The sequence below is a fragment of the Pundamilia nyererei genome, unplaced genomic scaffold (genome assembly GCF_000239375.1).
Source record: "Pundamilia nyererei isolate P.nyererei 1_Seehausen unplaced genomic scaffold, PunNye1.0 scaffold00170, whole genome shotgun sequence".
NCBI lineage: Eukaryota > Metazoa > Chordata > Actinopteri > Cichliformes > Cichlidae > Pundamilia > Pundamilia nyererei.
The window spans coordinates 1157166-1179552 of record NW_005187571.1 but is presented as its reverse complement, the minus strand read 5'-3'; the positions used below and the strand labels follow the sequence as shown (position 1 = coordinate 1179552).

General features: G+C 39.0%; 1 protein-coding gene across 9 annotated transcripts in view; it reads right to left on the bottom strand.

Annotated features, from left to right (window-relative positions):
• shank3a (SH3 and multiple ankyrin repeat domains 3a) overlaps positions 1-22387 on the bottom strand; it is a 164907-nt gene that overhangs the window by 114803 nt on the left and 27717 nt on the right. For all 9 annotated transcript variants that reach the window (XR_001290534.1, XR_001290535.1, XM_005745983.2 and 6 more), the window contains exons 2-3: positions 16449-16652; positions 12720-12791 (exon numbers count right to left, since the gene is read on the bottom strand). Coding sequence is in view for 7 of the 9 variants with exons in the window: in XM_005745983.2 (XP_005746040.1) it covers positions 12720-12791; positions 16449-16652 (276 nt within the window). In the remaining 2 variants the exon portion in view is untranslated. The remainder of the gene's footprint in view (positions 1-12719; positions 12792-16448; positions 16653-22387) is intronic.

Here is a 22387-nt window from a genome sequence, read left to right as displayed (position 1 = left end):
ACAGCCGGGCAGGGACACCGGTGGGCCTTAGAAACAGGAGTAGGACAGAAGTCCAAAAGTCCAGAGTCCAGTAGCGTTAACGTTAGCGATAGTGGTGAGTGGCGCTAACGTGAGTAGCGGCAGCCAGTCGCGCCAGCGTTCACTCAACCGGAAGTGTGTTGAGTGAACAATCTGAGTAGACAATCTGAACACAATAGAACAAATCTGTACAGTGGGAACAGATTTCCACCTACCTGCCAACTTAATACTTCAACAGGTTAAAGTAGATCTCCAAAAGTTGATTCTGTTCATCTGGACGTAGCGTTTTGTGTGACTGAAACCAGCCCACTGAAGGGACAATGGGCTGGGAGGTCAGTTCCTTAATCTTAATTATGCAAATTCTCATGACCTTTGATCAACAACCACTGACCAAAACCCACTGATCAAAGACCACTGATCTATAGCCCCCTCCTCAATTCTGAATCATCCCTTCAGTGGGCTGGTTTCAGTCATTATGCAAATGTACTGTTAATACGATTTGGGGAAACCTGCAGTCAGCTGAGACTGAAGAAGTCACTTGGATGAGTGACGAAACGTTTCTCCCACAAAACGCTACGTCCAGATGAACAGAATCAACTTTTGGAGATTTACTTTCCTGGATGATTGAGAATGCATCAAGACAAAGGTTAAAGTAGAGTTTTTGTGTTGTGTTTTTGTGGGTGTGCAAATGTGCAAATTTATCTGAATTACAACAATAGAGTCTAATGAATTAGTATCATCAGTACCTATAAACAGACACCCACATACAGATTAGCGAGGTGTATTTTACAGAGCTTGAGGCTATGATTTCTACATGGCCTGGTTTCAGAGCATACTGAACTAAACAGAATCAATTCCTTTTTCAAATCTGTGTAATCAGTCTCTCTCTCTCTTTTTCACCAGTGTTATAGTTTCCATTATGGGTCTGACTGGGTGAGTGACGTATATTTCACCATCACATGGTGAGCAGGAGGTTCTGTGAGGATGTTTGTGTGCCTGCCCAATATGAGGACACCAAATACACATTTCTCCTCCAACCCCAGAGGGGCAACAACTTGAACACGGTGTCGCTGCAGGTTTTACTCCCAAGAAAGTAAAATCCCATCCATATACTCCCTTACAAACATACATCTCAGATAAAGTAAAAATTATGATGGTACATTACAAAGACGGAAGATACAACAGATATAATCTTGAGCTCTAATTGATGAGTTTTTATAGCCCATACATTCCATTAATACAGAGTAATACGCCTAATATGAAGATGAAAAACACATTTGTATGAAAGTGGGTTGGTCAGGCTGTCCACCTGGGGAGTACTTCAAGTCAGGCTGTCCACAGGGCATCCTGTTAAAAGCTGCCACCTGGTGAACTCTCGCTGACTGAGACCGACAGCTCCGAGACTCTCAGAGAAGGTTCACAGAATATACTCGTGGTGGTTACTTCGCTTTACCAGATTACCCTGTGCCTGAACTATTGTAATATTTCCAACAGCTTTTTCTCTCTCACACACACACAGAGTGAGTAAATCTCCATCACTGAGCATCAATAGCTGGCTGAGACAGCATTGTGACACAATCAGAGCATTATGACAGCAAACGCTGAAGACTATGGCGTTATTTTTGTGCCGCTATTCTGAGCGCACGTAAAAAAAATTTAAGCGCAAGTAAAAAAGTTTGCAGGTGCAAGTGTTGCATTTTGAGGAGAAATTTATTTTGAGTGAAGAAAAGCTGAATTTGAGTGAACAAAATTCATTGCTGCGTGCAAAAAATGTATTTCAGTGTTTGGTATTATCCACACACACACACAATAGCAGCCCCTCTCGCTCAGTTTTTGTATTTGCGCTCGCTCGCAATGTGTTGCTCGCGCTCTCAACATTTCTGCCTGTGCGCGTTCAACTCTTTCTGTACACCGTTATATTTGTGCCACAAAACCAGCCAATCACAGACTTGGATGCAAAAATATCTGATTGGCTCTTCTGGTCTACAATCAGCTCGAAATGATGAAATGCAATATCCCAGAATCCATTTAGTCCAAAACTCAAACGAGGCAGTGGCGGAGGAACACAGAGTGGCGGAGTTTGAAATATTACTCTTTCTGGGTCACAAAATAAACTTTTAAGATATTTTCATGCGAGAATGGTGCTGTGTAAACTTCAAATACCTGCTCGATTCATCAAGACATCACATATTTCCATAAGTATGCCCAATGACCAGTCCAGCTATGCGGTCAGCTGGTGGGTAACAGGCATCTCCGAAAACGTTAGAGCACTTATGGAAATATGTGATGTCTTGATGAATCGAGCAGGTATTTGAAGTTTACACAGCACCATTCTCGCATGAAAATATCTTAAAAGTTTATTTTGTGACCCAGAAAGAGTAATATTTCAAACTCCGCCACTCTGTGTTCCTCCGCCACTGCCTCGTTTGAGTTTTGGACTAAATGGATTCTGGGATATTGCATTTCATCATTTCGAGCTGATTGTAGACCAGAAGAGCCAATCAGATATTTTTGCATCTAAGTCTGTGATTGGCTGGTTTTGTGGCACAAATATAACGGTGTACACAAAGAGTTGAACGCGCACAGGCAGAAATGTTGAGAGCGCGAGCAACACATACAAAATACAAAAACTGAGCGAGAGGGGCTGCTATTGTGTGTGTGTGGATAATAGCAAACACTGAAATACATTTTTTGCACGCAGCAATGAATTTTGTTCACTCAAATTCAGCTTTTCTTCGCTCAAAATAAATTTCTCCTCAAAATGCAACACTTGCACCTGCAAACTTTTTTACTTGCGCTCAAATGTTTTTTCTACGTGCGCTCAGAATAGTGGCACAAAAAAAACGCCATAGAAGACCACAAGGCAAATTCTGTCCTGGGGAGAAGCTCTGGCTGCTCCTTGCATTCACACATTGACATGTGCATGCGTAAACACATTTTTATACACCCATACACTTACATGTGCACATACCCACAGGCATACAGGAATAGCTGTCACACAAACACACACAGAGTGTGTGTTTAGCTTGCTCAGGTCTGAAGGAAAAACGCACAGCTAGACACGAGCATCCACATATCCTCCAACATATCAGGTACATACACACATATGCGAAAACATACAAATACTGTTCCGAGCCCACAGTGAGTAACTCAACCAGTGCAAAGAAAAACATTAGCATTCTGTCAGGGTTTCAGACAAGACTGCACCAGCTCCTGACACAGCCAACATGCAGCAGAGCATAACAACGGAATGAAAGCCAGTGCATAGACAGGTAGTCTGGGAACGGTAAGGAAGTGTTTGTGAATAACTGGAGACAGAAAGTTGAAAAACAAAAATTCAGAAACAGAGGGTAAAAAAGGATGTCTTTACAACAGAGGTAATGGCAAAATTAAATTAAAGAGATGATGAAAGCAACTGGGGTACCTTACTATTGAGCCTGGCCTTCCTGGCTTCTTTAGCTTTTCTTTCCTTTTTTTCAGCTGATTGTCTTTGTCTTCTGGTCAGAATGGATCCCATCTCACACACACACATGGACACACTCTCCACCACACGCGCAGTCCCGTAGGTCAGCTACAGTTTGAATGCCAAAACATCCTCCACATGGCCATATCCAGCCCCCCACCCTCCTCCTTGTTGTCTACTCTCTTCTTGTTCTCACTCCTTCTCCTTCAGTACCTTTCGTCTCGTCTAGCACATGCAGACTCACCTGGTCAGTGAAACAAACACTCACCCGAACCTGGACCAACACACAAACTCCTGTGCATACACAGACAGACGGAGAGGTGGTAAGGGGTTATTTTGCAGGATGCTGGAGAGAACAGAGGGAAAGTGCGGAGGGAGGGGGAGAGAGAGAGCAAGAGAAGAGGGAGGGAACACAGAGGGAGGAGAGAAAGTGTGTGATAGGGGGAGGGAAAACCAAAAGAGAAAAAGAGAGAGTGAGAGAGGGTACCATGCTGAGGGAAGGTATGGATATCAAATGCAAACAGAAATGTGTAAAGAAAAAAAAGAAGTGTGTTCTTAAATATACAGCAGGTGCTGGTTCAGTCTGCATTAATATAGCAACCTGCTGAAAATCTTATTCGTTATAGTCGAGGAATTTATGCCAACTGACTAACGTGTTTCTGAAAACACAAACTGTCTATAGTTACACTAAACATGCTTCGACACATACAGTATGCATGCATGCACACACTGTATGGTTAAACACATCAAGAGCATTTCGCATTAGAATCAGTGACATCAATTTTAGCGGGCGTGCCCTTCACTGGGAAGATATTTTTTAAATCCCAGGTTCCATGTCTGTATTTGTTTGGGGCATGTGGATGAGCTCGAATGAACCGAGAGTATTCTTGTTCGAACCCGATTTGTCTTTACTGTCTTCAAAGAGCTACATTTCTCTCCTGGTAGGGGCTTATCCATTAGGGGCGCTTTTCCATGTGAGGGCTTCCCAACTGGAAATATACTTTCATCCTGTGCCATGCAGATACGTGTATCATATTGGCTGTGTTTGCAAAAACAGAAGCATGCTAGGCTAGTTTAGGCACTCAACAAAGGCTTTGTGGAAACTCATAACAATATCACACCCACGATGGGCTGCATTCACTGTGTAGTTTTATTTTAAATTGAAAATAATGCAGGAATTCTCATTCATAAATACAAAGAAGTGCTAGCACAAATACAGAGCCGCAGTGCTGGGGGATTAGAATTACTATAGATTATATGATGGAGCCTTTTGTGTATTATGCTTGTCTACACTTGCACATTAACAACAATGTGGCATAATGGCTTAGCTTGTGAATAACTGCACATAAGAACACAGATTTCTACCCAAACTCCGAGCACATTTTACACTTTGATATTGGGTGCCAATGAACAATGCAAATATAACAATAGCGCATAAGATATTCTCTTGCTCCACTTTGTGTTCTTTGGCATCATGACCACATTAACAAATAGTGCATTACTAAATGCGTTTTGCACTGCCCTGCAGCTTACTGCTACTATTTACTCTCAAGTATAAGACGAATCATTTTCCATTCAGTCCAATGCAGGATGTTAATAATAACCTTTCTTAGCATTTATTTTACAAGTAAGTGAAACTTCATACACAGAAAACAGACAACTCCCTGCAAATCCACACAGACATGCTGTACTCAGGGCCACGACCCAGGTTTAGATGATAAGCAAATCACTTTGCAATCATTCTTTTTTATTCACATTTTACAAAACAAAACTTTTATGGAAAAGGGCTTATATACATGCACATACAGTATGTATTTGATGCTGTAAAATACTGTAGACAGAGGTTTTTCAAGTACAAATCAAGTTTAAAGTATCAAACAAACACTTGGTCTATGTGACTAAGTTACTTGAAAGATAATAAAGTTTTTCTATCACTGGAAGGCCTTTTTTACTCTGTAAGAAAGCCACCCATTCAGCGCGTCGGTCTATTACGTGGCCGACCGCCTACACCCAACGCCCACACACATGCACTCTTTATTACAAAAAGAATATGGTATAAATTTTACATGAAGCCACCAAGCTTAACCAGGACAGTTGCAGGGTGAGGTCTGGTTGGGCAAAGGGAGAAAATGAAAGGGAAAATCCTATCAACTATGACCCAATTTTATAGTTTACCCTGTGGCTAATGAACTCCATGCAAGCAAACTAGGGTAATGCTTGACCCCTGCTTGCTGCAGAATGAATACCCTAGTACCAGCCAAGGCTGCAAGACTCATCCAGAGCAGGATTCCACCTCTTACCCCTTAAGTCATTATGTCATAAAAGAAAATCTGCTATTTAAAAAAAGGAATAAAATAAAAGTTTTTTTGTTTTGTTTTTTGCTTAAAGCTCATGCTCACTGATGCAAACACATATTCTGACCTCAAAAAGCTTATATAATTCAAAAATGATAATGACAATTGGGATTAAGTAAATGCCAACGTTTGCCATTCTTCTGAGAAATAGAGAAAACAGAGCAAGCTGAAATCTAACTTGACCTTGTTATAGATTAAGAGCTCTACTGTGGACAATTACACCAGCGACTGGCAGTGACAACCTTTTAATATTCAATATAAAATTCTTTAAACACACTGACATAAATGCCAGTACACAGTGACAGATATGGCATTGATCAATATTTAAGTAAATATGTGGACAGTGACACAGTTTTGCCTGTGTAAACCACAGATCAAACAGTAAAGCTGTAATTTAAGATTATCCTCTCAGGTTTAACTCAAGGATTAAAAAAAGAAAATGTACACACAAGTTGTGCATTACCTGTTTAGGATTTACACCCATTTTTATACATTCTCCCCCATTTTCAGAGGCTCATGTGCCACGTGTTGTCTGTTCCCTCATTATTCCATGACAAAAATAAAAGATCTGGAGCTCATTCCTTGTGTGAAACCTGCATTTGTTTGCTTTTCATTGGAGCTGTCTATACCGGGTCCAAAAATGTACAAAAATTGTGCCACTGTGAATATCTAGGGAGATAACTGTAAGTTTAAATCCACTAGTGGAAAAAAAGAATCTTTTAAGCTTCTGCAGCTTATGCGGCAAAATAACCACACTTATTTTCTCCAATAAAACAGCTGTCACTAAATACTTACTTGTGAAATATAGCATAGCCTTCACGGCCCATTCACACTTTGAGCTTTATACTCTGTAAGCCAGTGTTACATAGAGCTGCACATAACAAATTGTGTCTTTATAGGTGATTTATTGCATGAAATGACTCTCTAAATTGCAATCGTGCAGAAATTGATCCTCGCTGAGTTTGTCAGTTGAGCACCACTCACTCACACTTTGGCACAGCAGTGTAACACAGAAGCAGAATACAGCACTTCACACCAGACTGCCTTAACAAGAGAAATAATTGAGTGCACGACTCATACTTGTCACTGCTTTTCTGCATCTTCATCTCATTCACCATTTTGTGTTTTGTTGTAGTTTGACACTTTTCAACAGCGCAGCAGAGGACCCTCACAACCCCGTGAATGTACAGATGATAGTAATCAAAGCCAAAAATCATGATCAATTAACTCAAAGTTTCTCTATGCAAACGCAACCAAGTTCAGTGACGTTTTTGTCCCACACATGCTTACTCTGCAATTTTTCAACATTTATATGTAAAATTCAAAACTTAGCAATGAATGCTCCAAACCTGAGGATCTATCCCATAAGGCAGGCCTTCCCAAAGTGTGGGGCCCGCCCCCTGGGGGGGCGCAGAGCCATTGCAGGGGGGGCGCGGTATGAAAGGGGGGAGGGGGGGAGGACAAAATGCTTGGACACTGCTTGGCTCCCACACAAACGCAAAGCAGGAGATGAAACATAGCTGAGTATGTTTCCAAACCAACTTCATTCTAAGCCAAAGACTAGAAAATATGGTGAAGCATATCTTCCCTTTGGCTTCACCTGCACAAGTGCCGAGGTAGGTCTCCCCTGCAGAATTAGTTTTTCCTGTGTCGGGAGCAGCGCTGGGCTGTTCAAATCACGGACAAACAGTATCCCACACTTGTTTATGTTTTTGAACTCATTTTGCACAGAGAGGCATTTTTTGAAAAATGTATTGATAGCAATGTTGAATATTTTTAAAGAGGAAAAAAAACCAACTACATGTAAAATAATCACACCATGATGCCTTTGCCTTTGTCAATAGAGGGACAGTAACTGCGTGTGTATATGTAAGCGTGTAAAACCTGCAGATAGTGAGATTAACAGTAACAATATTTTGTCTCTATCTGCTATTCTGCAATTCATCTCATGTAAGCAATAACGTGGCGCACAGCGTGACGTGAAAAAAGGCACATACCTTTGAAGTTGCGTGACAAACTCTGTATTCCTCGTCCACACGTAAACGAAAAAAAGGAGTTTTAAAAAAATCTCAGTTTTCGGTGATTCGAAACGCCGTTTACGTGTGGACGAAACAGCTGCGTTTTCAAAAATACCCGTGTAGGTGCGGACGTAGCGTAAAAGTTAGTAGTTTATTTTCATTACTACCTGTCATTTATTGCAGTTTACTTGTATTTGCTTAATTGTTTACTAAATGTTTGAGGTGTGAAATAAATCGCAGTGGAGCAAAATATGGGTGTGTGTGGTTGGAGGATGTGTTTGTGCGTGCACGCGGGGGGGGGGCAAACATTTTCTTGTAAAACAAAGGGGGGCCTAGCAAAAAGAAGTTTGGGAACCACTGCCATGAGGCAACATTTTGCCCTCTATGTTTTTTGTTTTCTTTTTTGTGATTTTTTTTAGAGTGTTGAACATTTTCACCACTAGAGAATCTTTCATATGAAATGTATCCCTGAAACAAAATGGGACACTTGCTTAACGTCCTAGAACATTAAATATTCAAGTAGTACACACAAGCACTCAGTAACACAATGTGTATAACTTTGACTACCCTATTAATAACATTTAAAAAAAAGGAAAACACAACAGATTTTTAATCAATAGCTTTAAACCACCAACTGTTACTAGGCAGTTGGGTTAGTTTCTATGATTGTGAGGATTAGCAATACAATTAAATTTTCTCATGGGATTACACAAAGCTCTGTATAATCAGCTATTAAACTGTTCTCACAAGTCTTAGTCGATTAATTGTAAAAAAAAAGAAAAAAAAAAGAGCATATCTAAGAACATTAGCCACACATTAGGGGTAACAGCAGTGCACTCCATGATCTAATGTTATGTTTTTCTTTTTTCATTAAACTGTAATGTGAAGCAGTATTTTTCAATAATGTCTGCCTGCAAGAAAAGCACATGCCAAATAACAAACATACCATTTTCTCATGGAGTTTAGTTAAAATTGAAGCTTTTTTAAAATAAATAAATAAATAAAAATAAAATAAGGGTGAAAAGAAGAAAATGATGAAAACAGTTTTTCCAGAATTTCTTCCCTGCAGCAGCTCTACATCCCTCTGTAGCAGACAAAAGTACACAAACACAGTTTGAAGTTCTGGCGTTCTCTCCAGTGCAAATCTCCTGCCATCTGATGGGGTCTGATGCAAATGCATTCACGTCTCTCTCTAGTCTGCTCCACTCCAATCTACACACACACACACACACACACACACACACACACACACACACACACACACACACACACACACACAAACAGAAAGCCTGGACTTCACAAGTAACTATTTACTGTCATCTCCTGCTATACCACACCTGCCACCTGCACCTGTCCACCTCAGCCTTGTACTACGAAGCCTGTTTAAGATACTCAGGATGTCTGTTTTTGTTATCTGGCTTCAGGTAACCCGACATAATGAAGCAGGCTAAGTCATCACATAAAGGTGGTTATCAGCACAATAAGTAAACCCAGGGTTTCCCATTCTAGCTAGCTCTGCAGGTTTACAGCACAAAAAAGTATTTTTGCATGCTTGCAGCCAACAAAGGAGAAAGTGTAACAGTGGTATTATTCCACTTGCCACAAATGTCAGTGTAATGGGGAAACAGCGCCCCGCCTCTCGGTGTGGCTGGTTAGGTGAGGCTGGCTGCAGTAATCGCTGCCAGTCTGCCGTAGCCATACGAGAGGTGAGTTGTATTTACCGCACACAATGTAGCTAAATAGTACAGACACATAAACCATGTATGATGGACACCGAGTGTAATAAGTGCTTAGTGGACACATGTGCAACATCAGTTTTATGTACTTTTCATTTGTTTATTAATGTGTGAAACTGTATGCTAAAGGGGAAAGCTAATGGGATGTTCTGTGCGGGATGTAGTGTGCTGTGCGGAGTGGTGTGTGGCGAGCCCTTTGCACTGATACAACACCGTTGTTTGCATTCAGGAAATAAACTGGCAACGATCGATCAGAGACTCCTTGTCTTCTTAAAAACACAACACAACGCAGAGTCGAGGTGTCTGTTTGGGCCGAGCTGTTGCAGCGGGGTGAAGCAGAAACTGGTTACAAAAGCAGCAAAGCAAAAGTTAATGGATGAAGTTCAATCTATATAATTTAATACTCACAGGGGAAAACTTTAGACACCACTTAAAAACTTTAGACCTTAGTCCTAGGGATCTTACAGGAATGGACATCTGATTGATCAGTGGTTGATATTTTCATGCCTTTTGATTTCCAATCTTGAACATAACTTGAAGCATGGAGATGCAGCTGGGTATGGAGGGAACCACTTCCTTAGTACTGAAAACCCATGGACAACCTTAAAGTTACCTGAAAAACCCAAATCCAGCTTCACAGAACAGGCCACAGTTGTACTCACTAAATTCCTGCTGCAACCAATTATATCATCAGTCACCTGTGTGCACACCTGGTTCCCATTATTTCATGAATAATATTAATAGTGCCCAGCAAATATGCATGCTTTGCCAGATTATCTAGGCTGCCCAGAAGACAATATTTATCCTGCTCTTCTTTTCTGTATTTGAGACCACCTGCCTGGGCCTCACAAATGTCTGCCAACACTAGCCTTTTGGTTCTGTTTGCCACTTTATACTGTGTCTGTGAGCCTGCTGATCCACCAAGCTTAGTTTACCAAACCTGCCTTCTCTTCTGCAGTCTGTTCACATCCGGTTAGCAACATGCCCTTACACATATTTTTCAATATATGAATTAAAAGTTGCATTTCAATCACAAAAGATTTGAAATTTGATTTACCTTGCACTTATCCATGCATTAAGAACATATTGTTTCTGACAAAAAATTATACTAAGTGAACAAAATTAGTTCAGGATTGCAAATCATGTTGTTTCCTGTTCTGTTTCCTAGTTGAATAGGAAATCATGCATTTTACAAAAGAAATTTCAGTTGTATTTTGACAAAAAAGCAATTATACAAGTTTGGGAAAAGCTCGGGATGAATCATACTAGTGAATGTGGCCCTATTTTTTCCCTGAATATTTTATTGTGCCACAGTAACACACAAAAGATCTAGTTTATGTTTATGTGACATCTACCATGCTTCTTTGTGTATGAGCACACTCTGTCCTTATGCAAGCATGTTAGTGCTTGACATGGCCTAAAGAGAGTACTTCAATTACACATGAATGAACCAACAAACATAAAGAGCAGCACTCTTACTTTGGCCCTCTTTTCAACCATCTCATAAAAAATTACACAATAAAACTCAACCAGAGCCTCTCAGATGCAAATACTTGGCTGACAGTACCAAGTAAGCAATTTCTAAAGTGCTTTGTTGTCTTAGTGATGTGAAACATTTACGTTCTATCATTTTAATGGAGAATCAGTAAATCCAGCTGGAAATTATTTTGAATTTTACCTTTAAAAACACTTTTAGCACCCTGATCAGCCTGCTGGTGGGAAAACATAAAAAGGGAAAGAAAAAACGAAACAACTCTAAAATCAGATTGACAGCGATGTTTGCCAGAGAAATGCGACTACACTGGAAATTAGGCAGTAAGTACCAAGACCATGAAATGACTATTTTCAATATCCACCAGGAATAAATAACTAAAATGGAGGTATTTCATATAAACCTCTCAAAATGAAAGGGCCCCAGTAAAATTGCAAGTTTTATCACGCCAAAATTTACTAAACTATCAGCAAAAGATAATACATTTCATGTTGAGAAAATTAACCCAAATTCTAGTTGTCCTTTGCTGTCTTGCCTCCAAAACTTCAATCCAATGCGATAAAACCACATTTCCTGAGCAACTCAATCTCCCAGTGTGGCTTGAAAATATTTTCCCGAGAGCATTTTTTCTGTCTTATTCATTTGTTTATGCATAAATGCATTACATGCCAGTCTACCATTGTATACAGCGTTGTTGTCCACTTTTTAATTTGAGCTTTTATTTATGTTACAAAAAACACTTTAAAAAGGAAGCCTAATTTCTGCTATTTAATACCTAAGAAATATCAACTTTCACAGATGGTTCCAAAATATGCCAAACTGCAAAATGCATAGCTACGTCTTGACTAAAGCCTCTGTAACTTTGTTCTGTTTCATTTCAGCAGCATGAATCAGTCTGAAATGAAAAATATATATACTCTTAGTGTGTTTTCACATGTTATATTAATTGCATGTTCACTCACTATTTCCCATGATGATATAATATGCTTCCTTTGGTACTTTTAGTAAAAGCTTCTTTCAGCCGCTCCCTTATTCACAGAGGGTCGACACAGCAGATAGCTCCGCATATTTGATTTGACAGATTTTTTTTCACCGGATGCCCTTCCTGACACATCCCCGAAGGGATTTGTGTCCAACCAGGGACTTTATGTGTTAGGCAAATGTGTAAACCACAAGACTATGGAACCACAATCATACCTTTGGCACTTTCAGTATAATAGCCATATTTTCAGAAAATATGGCTTTGGACAGCTAAATATTGGTTCTTGTGACATCTCTAGTCTGTACAGACATGTGTGTACAAGGAAAATCTGAAAAAACAGAACACGGAACAAGCATGTGGGCATTACTGAATGGTCTCAACATGATTTTGGATCCTTGGCTTTGCTTCGCTTCAGCAAGATTTCAATCCAACATATGTAGACCAGTTTCATAGACAACACTCATTGCTTCCATCATTACTTTCACCATCTAAACATAAAAAAGGACACAATTTTTTCTTGTAGTGGCCCACTGTGCCACTATGCTATCCAGTCAGTGTTTTAATTACTGTATTACTGTACCTGTATCACTGCGTTCAAAAGGTTGCACAAACAAAAAGCTTGTGGAATTGAAAACCGCACGACTGTTTGGGCTTACCTTAGTGTGGAGCTTGGACAACTGCTTTTCATCCAGGTAGGTCTGAGTGTAGACACGTCTTTTATAGCGGAACTGAAAAAGAAGAACAAATATAAGAGGCTCTTATCTCTGTTTTGCAAAAAAAATTAAAGTTATTAACTAAAATTGTCATGCAGCATCATCTGCTTAGCCTAGCTTGTGTAAAATAAATTATTTTCTATTAGTTGGTCCTATGAAATAGAAAGTGAGAGCAGAAACAAACATATTTGGACTTATTTAAAAACTTTCAAAGTCATTATGAAATGAAATTTCTATCTGCAGCTTGCTGTCATCTCTTTCCAGCACTCATGTCATGTTTGTCATATATTACATCTTGCTTGAAAACCCAAAAACTGTGACTTGGAGCTTGAATATGAAACATAAATAGCTTTAAAAAAAAAAAAGTCTTCCAATATCAGCTAAACACCTCATGTATAGGAAAAGCACAAAAAAGACATTTTCACCATTTTTAGATAAAATATTTTCTACAGCTAGAAAATCAGATTAGAAAAGAAAAGCATAACAAAAGTTGAACTTGAACTCTGAAGGCAACCAATCAATACATTATGTAATAAAAAGTAGAAAATCTGACAAAATAAAAGTCAAAAAGTAACTACTTGACTTAAGTATAGCAGATAAATAAGTATAGCTGTACACAGAAAAGGCGATAAAGACAACTAAAATCACACCTGACAACTCCTCACAATCCTCCATGACAAGATAATAAATTAAGACCAGGCATATAAAATGAGAATCCCACAGAAGATGACTTTTTCAGAAGCAGAGCAAGAAAGTGGTCAGCAATTTGGTCGGGATCCTTGTAGCTTAACAAATATGAGACAAAATATAGCTTTTTAAAAGAAAAAAATGTATACGTTGGAGAAAGTGTGCTAATTACATGGCTTGGCATATATAGAGTACAACCAGCTATTTATAAAAGAAATGACGAATGCACGAAGGTGCTTAACCAGAAAATGTTCCAGCAGCAGATGAGGATGTGAGCACAACTATTTCAACTATTTCAGCACGTTTCCTAATATTATAACAAAGCTTCTTTGTTTTGTTTTTTTATCATAAAGAAGACAGATCCAAGGCACAAGTGGTCTAGTAATCAGACAATAGGTTAGAGATGTGGCAGTGGTGAGTTCAGGTAGCATGATGACTTGAGCTTTCACTACTGCAAACTAATTCATCAAGCTTTCTGCCTCTACCATCCAACTTTGGTCAGCAGCTTTACCGGAATTTGTCAAAAGCCAGATCATTCATTAGGTCTGATGCAAACTGCTTGTTTTGTAGAAAGGTTTCACTGAACACTGACAGCCTGTAATAGCTTTAAAACTTTGCGACTTTCACTGCCCAGGACTCCATGTATTTCAGGTCTCTTTGTGCTTGTGTGTGTACGTGTGTGCATGTCTGCTTCTCCAGCGATGTGTGGCATTCACCAACAGAGTAAATCCACAGCAGAGCACAGGATTTTCAGCCGCTAATCCGAACCTGTCAATCTTCTCTACACCCAACATGCCTAAGGGAATAACTGCAGGTCAATACATAGTGTTCTGGCAAAGTAGCAGCAGACACTTGTGCACACACAAGCTGATCAATCCACGCCTATTGAGCTAAATTGTAAGTTTTAGGAAGTACAACCACAAATCCAGATAGAATTAGATACAGTACAGACTAGACAAACAAATGGACAAATGGCACTGACAACTTACCCACCCTGTCAGCTCTTGCATCATTTTGCCTCTTAAATTGTGTAACATCCTAAATGCTGTGTAGAATGAATGTTAAGGGGTTTGGTAAAGGAACCTAACTGGTAATGCCATTGCAGAAAATTGTGTTGTTGTTTTTTTGTGATAAGCTGTGACTTCTGTAGAAGTATATGAGCTAAAACTGAGAATTTTAGAGAGAGGGTAGTAGAAAGTGGAAACAATAAAATGTGTAGACATAGTCTAGTAGAACTCCAAAATCAACGTAATTAACTTTAAATGAGGATTATTCATCCTTAAGCTGAGACATTACACAGTCTCAAGCTTGATTTGCAGTCAAGACTCTAGAAAACTAACATAGCTAATTTCATAACAAAGTTTTATAACAAAGTAACGAGACAAAAAATTCTTAATGTTTCAGGGAAGAATTTACTCTTTGGTAGATCTTTATTTCGCTTTATTTCAAGCTCTTGACATGTCACAAAATCACTGAAAACAAAGGCAGTCAGGAAAAAAAAAAAAAGAAAACCTAGCCGTCATCTTTACACCCTTGTCTGTTAAACAGTCTCTAATTCTCTCAGATCAAAAAGCTTGATGGACAAGCACTGCAATTATCTTTGAGAGATGACAGCTGCAGCAGACAATAAACTGTCACTGACTACAGCATTATTGCCATCGGGTTTGACTGGCACATCAGAAAAAGCATACATCACACTTAAAATGATGCAGACACATGCATCCAAATGTCGCATCAGCCTGCATGTGAAGCATAAACACACATATAGACATACGACTTTTGAACAACAATGAGTTGTAATATGACTGACAAATGACATGGTGAGAAAAATGATAAGAGAAACTATTACACTGGCCTATAAACTGAATCACGCTGCCATGGGAACAAGGACCCCTCCCCGAAAAACCACAGGTGCAAGATGCTGTATTTATTATTAGGTTAAAGGGACTATGACTAAAAACACATTCATCAATATGCTTTAAAAAACAGATGTCTACAGTATGCTAGGATAAAACCTATAAAATATAACGCATCAGTATTTATATAACATCAAAACAACAGTGCACTAAAACAAAGGTAAATTAAACAAAAACTATGTGCTGTATATGAATGAATCAGCACTGTGCGCAGGCATAGTGACACTGGTGTGCAGTGTTGGCCCCTATTATGCGAAGCAAGCACCTCTCACTGTTGTGCGAGTAGCAAGATTCAGCTGCTGTGAAGTTACTGCAGACTGGAATGATTAGGTTACTCTAATCAAACATGAAGTGTCTTAATAAGCTCAGGTTTCAGTTATCCAAATGTTGTGCCCCAGAAAGGAATTAAACAAACTGTTCATGCAGCATTATGATGGCCTCTCTGGCAGTTATTAGCTAGAACAGAGCTAGAGAGGCCACTAGACTGCAGAGCCAGCGTTAAGCATGTTCAGTTTCCCAAACATATTTCTTATACCTCCAATAAAAAACGTTAAGCTCTATATATTTCATATTTCGACAGCCCTACTTCCATAACTACAGTAGTATGTATTCTTGTTGAAATCAGCTGAAGCAGCGACAACCAGCTTTTTCTGTGACATACAAAATAAATAAAACAACCATTGTTGTAAAATTTCCAAATTAAAACAGGATATGGACAGAGTTGTTTCATTAAGTGGTGCAGGAGGCACTGATTGGCCAGCTTGTTTGCCAGTATCAACATCTGTTGTTCAGCTTTTCCTAATAATACTCATTTTGATCGTGTGTTTAGTATTCACGAAGTGCTTTACTTAAATCATGCAAAGATAATTATTAGGACAATATATAAAATACAATAAAATATAGGAGGAATATAAAAGCATTTCTAATGTGAATTGATTTTTCACAGAGTCAAAAATCTTTTTGAAGATGTATACACGATTATGTATGGTGCTGTTGCATATACAGCTTCTTTCTCTCTTCCTATCATACATCAGTGGAAGCCTTATAAATGCACACGATCCACACCTACCTCAAGGTAAGGTACAGGAGCAATAGATGGGAAGGGGTATTCCCTTAGCCGTCTCTCCTCATCCAGAAACTTGCCAGCCCTGCCGTTGTATGCCGGCTGGAATAGGCCATAGTTTAATACATCCTTCAGGCTCTGGTTGAGAGTACACAGGATTCGCTGCTTGGACAGCCAGATTGGAGCATCCACATTGAATTTTAAACACTTCTGCAGAGACAAGAGTAAAAAAAGGGAAGAAGGTTAACTTCACGCCATGTTTAAACATATCACATACTGCACTTAAGCGGAATTAGGAGACTGAGATGTAACATATAATAAGAACATATAACATTAAATATAAGGACCTGTTTCATCACAGAGACATACATTGGATGTCCAATATCATAAGAATAAGAAAATGCCAATTCACATACAGTACTGTACAAGAATCTTAAACCAAACCTGATTTCTTTCTACTTTTCTACTTTGCTCCCAAGAAGCCAAACTTACATATATATTGCATATATATAAGAGCTGATGAGAAAAGGTATAAAAAATGTAAATTGTATCTTTAGACACTTTGTTACTAGCAGCCTATCACAACCCCCCCCCCCCACATAATTTGTTCCCACTGTCTTAGTGAAATCAAGGAAAACATAGCACAGTTTGACATAAAATAGTATTTTTGCACCTACAAGGTGAAGTCCAAAACAGCTATTAGATGAAAACTTGACAAATCTCTTCATGGTGTGCAGTTTTCCTAAAACATGTGAGGAAACTGGACAAGTGGAGGACACAAGAAGTAGCCTAAAAAACTTTCTGCAGTAAAAGAACAAAATAGTATTTCAAAGTCATGTCCTTTAAAAAAATCCAGCAATGACCTGAAACACAAGATCTCAGAGATGCCTCATCAGAAAGAGTCTCAGTGGAAACGTGGCTGTCAGGAAGCCATGTCAGGAAGGGAGTGAACCAGGGAGAAAAGGTGTGCCAAGTTACACAAGAACTGGACTAAAATTTGGTGGCATCAGGCCTTTTGGATTTGTAAATACTAATGTAAAGTTTTGAATTCACACCACCATCAACAAATACAGAGGTTAGAAGGGACGGACAACACTGAATGTCTACAGTTATCTGTCACACATGGTGGAAGCTCTGTTATGGTTTGAAAGCTGCATTTCAGTGGTGTTGGAGATCTTGTCAAAATTGAACACAGAAAAATACCATCGGATTTGAATCCACCATGCAATACCATCTGGAAAGCAATGACGACTTTGATCCCAAACACTCAGCCAATGTAGTAAACGCATACCTGAACAGAAAAACACAACAGAGGAAGATTAGGTGTGGACTGACATCCCAAAAGCCTGGACCTAAACATTTCTGAAGTAGTGTGGGATCATCTTCAGTGAGAATGGAACAAAAGAAAGCCAACATCCAAAGAAGAGCTTTGAATGCAATTCAAGAAGCCTGGAGAACTATTCCTGAAGGCTACTCAAAAGAAACTACAGGAAAGCTTGCCTGATAGAGTTCAGGCTATGTGTGTACAGATGGCCATTGTATTGTATAAACCCAGTTTTGCCTTATGTATTGTATCTCCATATAGGTTTCTACCTTTCATTACATAATTGCACCCACCTCCCCATTTTCTCAACAAAATATAAAGGGTTGGCTCAAGATTTTGTGCAGTAATTTAAGTATAGTAATAGCTTCAGAATTACTTTTGAGACTTTTCTTCGAAAGGTCATCTTAACAGTCAGTGGTAGTTACCAGTAAATAAAACTAGAGAATAATAGGCAAATGCTCTCACAGAAAGCCTTTATTTTGCTGACATCAATTTTTCAGAAACTTCTGGTGTCACGCCTGAGGTAAAAGCCAGGTCTTTTAATATAATATGCAATTCACATAGGTATGGTGGCTTTTCACAGTTATATATTACTGTTCACCCTAAGAGCCTGTGGTAGTTAAAGTAAACAAAACTAAGCAGAATTTCTTACACATAAAGTCGACATCCATTTTTCAGCAACATAATGTTGTGTCAACACGTGAATGTGCATTATTTATTATTCTAGGAAAAATGAAGCAAGGAAGTATGTAACTGCTACACCAACAGCAGCAGGAGTTCTGTCTTTAGTCATAAATGCAAGAGTTCAAAGGTTCTGATGCCTGTGGGAAAGATGTGGAAAAACAATCCACTCTGCTGATTTCTGTGCTCTGATAAGCAACCGCATATATAAGCAATACATACTGTATACAGTGGAAATCTGCCTCTTAGGCATAAACTTCTGCTGTCTAAACAAAAAAAATATCTCAAAAATTGTAAACATCTGCCAACTGTTAATTAAAACTCAAATATTGGCTAGTTAACAGTATATGCAGTGCTATGCAACCAACTTCTCCAGTGTGCAAATGTGTATGGATATTGTGGCAGGTTCAAACACTTGCAGAGCCTAAGCTATAAATGGCACAGAGAGCAGAGAAAGTACCAAACCAATAAGTGATAAATCAATCATTCCTGCGTGCAATATAAACTCCAAACCTCAGCTCTAACCCATTCAGCATCACTGTATTTCTGACAGTGAGATGAAAATGTTAACAAACAATAAAATCTTCTAACAGCAACACATCACTAACAACAACCACACGTAAGTGTCAAAATGCAGAGGCATATTAGTTAATCTCTTTAATATTCTGAGTTTGGCAAAGTAATAAATGAGTCAAAAATGAAAGTGCAAACATTACAGTAGTTGCAGAAGCAAAGACACACGGTAATGCAAAATTCAGAGATATAGGAATCCTGGTTATAAAATATTAAACAACGTGTTTAATATTACTGAGTTATACCACGTTTTTCATGCATTGCTCCAAAGTTCAACTAAATCAGCTGAATCAAAATCACACGGGCTTTGATGGGACCTTATCATTCTACAGTCTTGGCCTGCATGATGTGCTCTGTGCTCAGCTCAACCAGCAGAATTGCAGAGGATGTGCCTGAACCAGAGGTATTACTGCTACAGACCATTTAACAGTTTAAGAATTGGCTTGTACCCAGTGTATAAGACTTTGTCACCTTAAGAAGTAACTGAAGAAAATATTTAAAAATGGCAAATTGCTATTGATAATGCTGTTGATTATTGAATTTAAATGGTAACCCTCAGTTACGTCAAGAGAATCAGATGAGAAAAATATTGGTTCTGTCTACCCTGAATTGATCTGTCCTACTTTATATACCAGGTGACCATATCAATGGTTTTTGAAGCCAGCAAGTCATGATATCATTTAACCAATTATTCTTAGGTTGATAATTGTTAATAGGTTATTTGGATTCCTTATTAAGATCTGTTAAATAAAGGTCTGGCTATATGAGGTCAATAAATAAAACTATTACTAAAATTTATATCCCTCTAGCTATCCAACAAGTTGTACTTTTTACTGTACCAATCAATCCAGCAATCCACAGCTAACCTGGGATTTCCAAGGAAAGAGGTCCCCTTTCAAATTCTCTACTATTTGGCTTTACTATGCGTTTTCTTCTTTCAAAACAGTCGGGATTTTACCATCAAGGTCTCTTTAGTTAATCTCTTTGGTATTGCTTTAAGGGGAATATTTGTTGGCAACTATTCATTTCATCATTAAATGTAAAGTTTAAAACAACGATTATAGTTATTTCTGTCACGATCCTTTGGTTTTTACATCCAGTGTAGACTCGCTCTTCTGTTTGATGTTTTCTGTTTGACTTTGTTGTGGTTTTGAGTTGAATATGATCTTTTCTTAGGTTGTGTTTTCATTTTGATTTTGCATCCATAGTTTTCTTTCTTGGTTATTCTTATGTTCTCCATGCCTAGTCGCTGTTTCTGTTATGTTTCCCATGTTTAGTTAGTTGTTGTCTTTGTCTTTACTTTGGTCTGTCAAGATCCATCTCAGTGGTTAGGCTTCCTGTTTTATTTTGATAATCTCTCATCTCATGTGCATTATATTCAGTTTTGTTTCCCCTCATGGTAGTTAATTCATTTTGTTCACCTGCACCTTGTTTTCACCAGCTGTGTGCCTGATTACCTCATGTGTATTTAAACCCTCGGTTCTCCTTAGTTTTTTGATGCATTGTACTGTTTGTCTGCATAAGCATTTTCCTTGTGTATTACCTGCTTTGGATTATTTTTGAACCCCACTTTCCTCAGTCATCTGGATTTGCTGCCTCACCTAAATAAAGGTATGTTTTTTGTTTCTTAAATCCTGTCCTGTTTTCTGCTTTTTTGGGTCCAGATTTTCCATAACCATGACAAAACAATGCAACCACACTGGACCCAGCAGGCATTGCAATAGCGCTAGGTGATGAGTTATGGGAGGAGTTCCAGAGATTTGTTAAAATTTCTAAATGAATTAGGACTCTACTGATGTTGGAGTCGAAGGCCCGTTACCACCAACCCTGGCCTCCAACCCAAGCTGCCAGAGGGTCTCTGCCTCTCCTCAGTCTCTGCCGCTGGCAACGGGGCAAACCTCGAGAAGTTCTTTGTCTCCTCCCATAACTCCACTGGCCATATGGCCAGCCTCCTGAGCCATTCCACAGGCGATGCTGGCCACATCCTGAACCGAGCTTTTGTGGCCGACTCAGTCTCCTGAACTGGTGCGTCACCACATGGCCAAGTCATGTTGGACTCAGAGACATTGTATGTTGGTTCTGTTTCAGGCTGTAATTTATTTTTCATCAAGAGCTTGGATTACTGAGGGGTTAAGATTAATTCCTGTTGGTATTAACTGAATTTTGCAAAGAAAGGCTCACACGGCTCTTTATTTGTTTTGAACAAAACCTCTAGGATTCGCCTGAGTCTGGGCACAATTATATCACTGATCAGAAGGAACAGTATTTCCATGCTGCACACTACCCCAACACAAAGGAATGACAACAAAAGTCTTCCCTAAAAACTGAAAGAAAGAGACATTTACTGCACTGCTTGAGTTGAGTTTTTTCTGATGTATTAAAAGAATAATAATAATAATAATAATAATACCATTTTAGACTGTGATAGGTATTCTATTATTGAACCAAATACAACCGAATATATCAGCCATAACAGCAACTTTGTTAAGGGTAAATTTAATATGCTAGAAAATCACTTTAGGGCCGCAGCTCGTATGCCAGTCTAGTATGTCAGGCTGACCTAAGTCTGCGGAGAGCTTCTAATAAAGCACAGTTCTACACACAAAGTTTGTATGAAGGCACATTGTATTATTTATCATAGAAATGCTTTTAGCAAGGAAAATGATGTGGCCAAAGCTTGCAGGCTATGATTTTGAGATGCACAATGGGAATACTGCATTACTGTCATTGATTGATTCAACAGTTTTACCAAATTTCATAGAATTAAATAAGAATCACCTAACCTTTTCTAAGCTCATCATGCCCATATGGAAAATAAATAGTAAAAACTTCTAAAAGACTTGCATAAGATGTGGCCTACTTCATATAGTGAATCATATAAGGCTTATATGATTTACTCATTAATAGGGATGGGTACCGGAATCTGGCACCGGTTCTGACATAAACGGTAGTAACCAGACCGAAAAGCAGCAAACATTTTGGTGCTTTATTTTGGTACTTTTTTTCCTGAGATGTGATACACTTTAGATTCTAGCCAATCGTTTTACGTTTCCAAGAATAGTAGGCGGGCCCAGGTACGTACGTTCTTTTAAAGCAGCGCTACAGATTAAAAATGCCCAAGGCGAAGTGGTCAAAGTCTGGCTGTACTTCACAGCAAAAAATGCAAACTCAGCAGCCTGCAACAAGTGCTTTAAGGTGATACTGTGCAAAGGAGGTAACACCTCGAATCTGATGAAACACCTGGCGACGCATGGCGGGGGTTTTTAAAGCCGAGAAATGCAGCGTACCAACTACGGGTGTGGTGCCTGCTATCGGACCCGGAATTAGCAACCTCCCCCAAGAACCCGAAGACGAGAGTCCTGGCCCT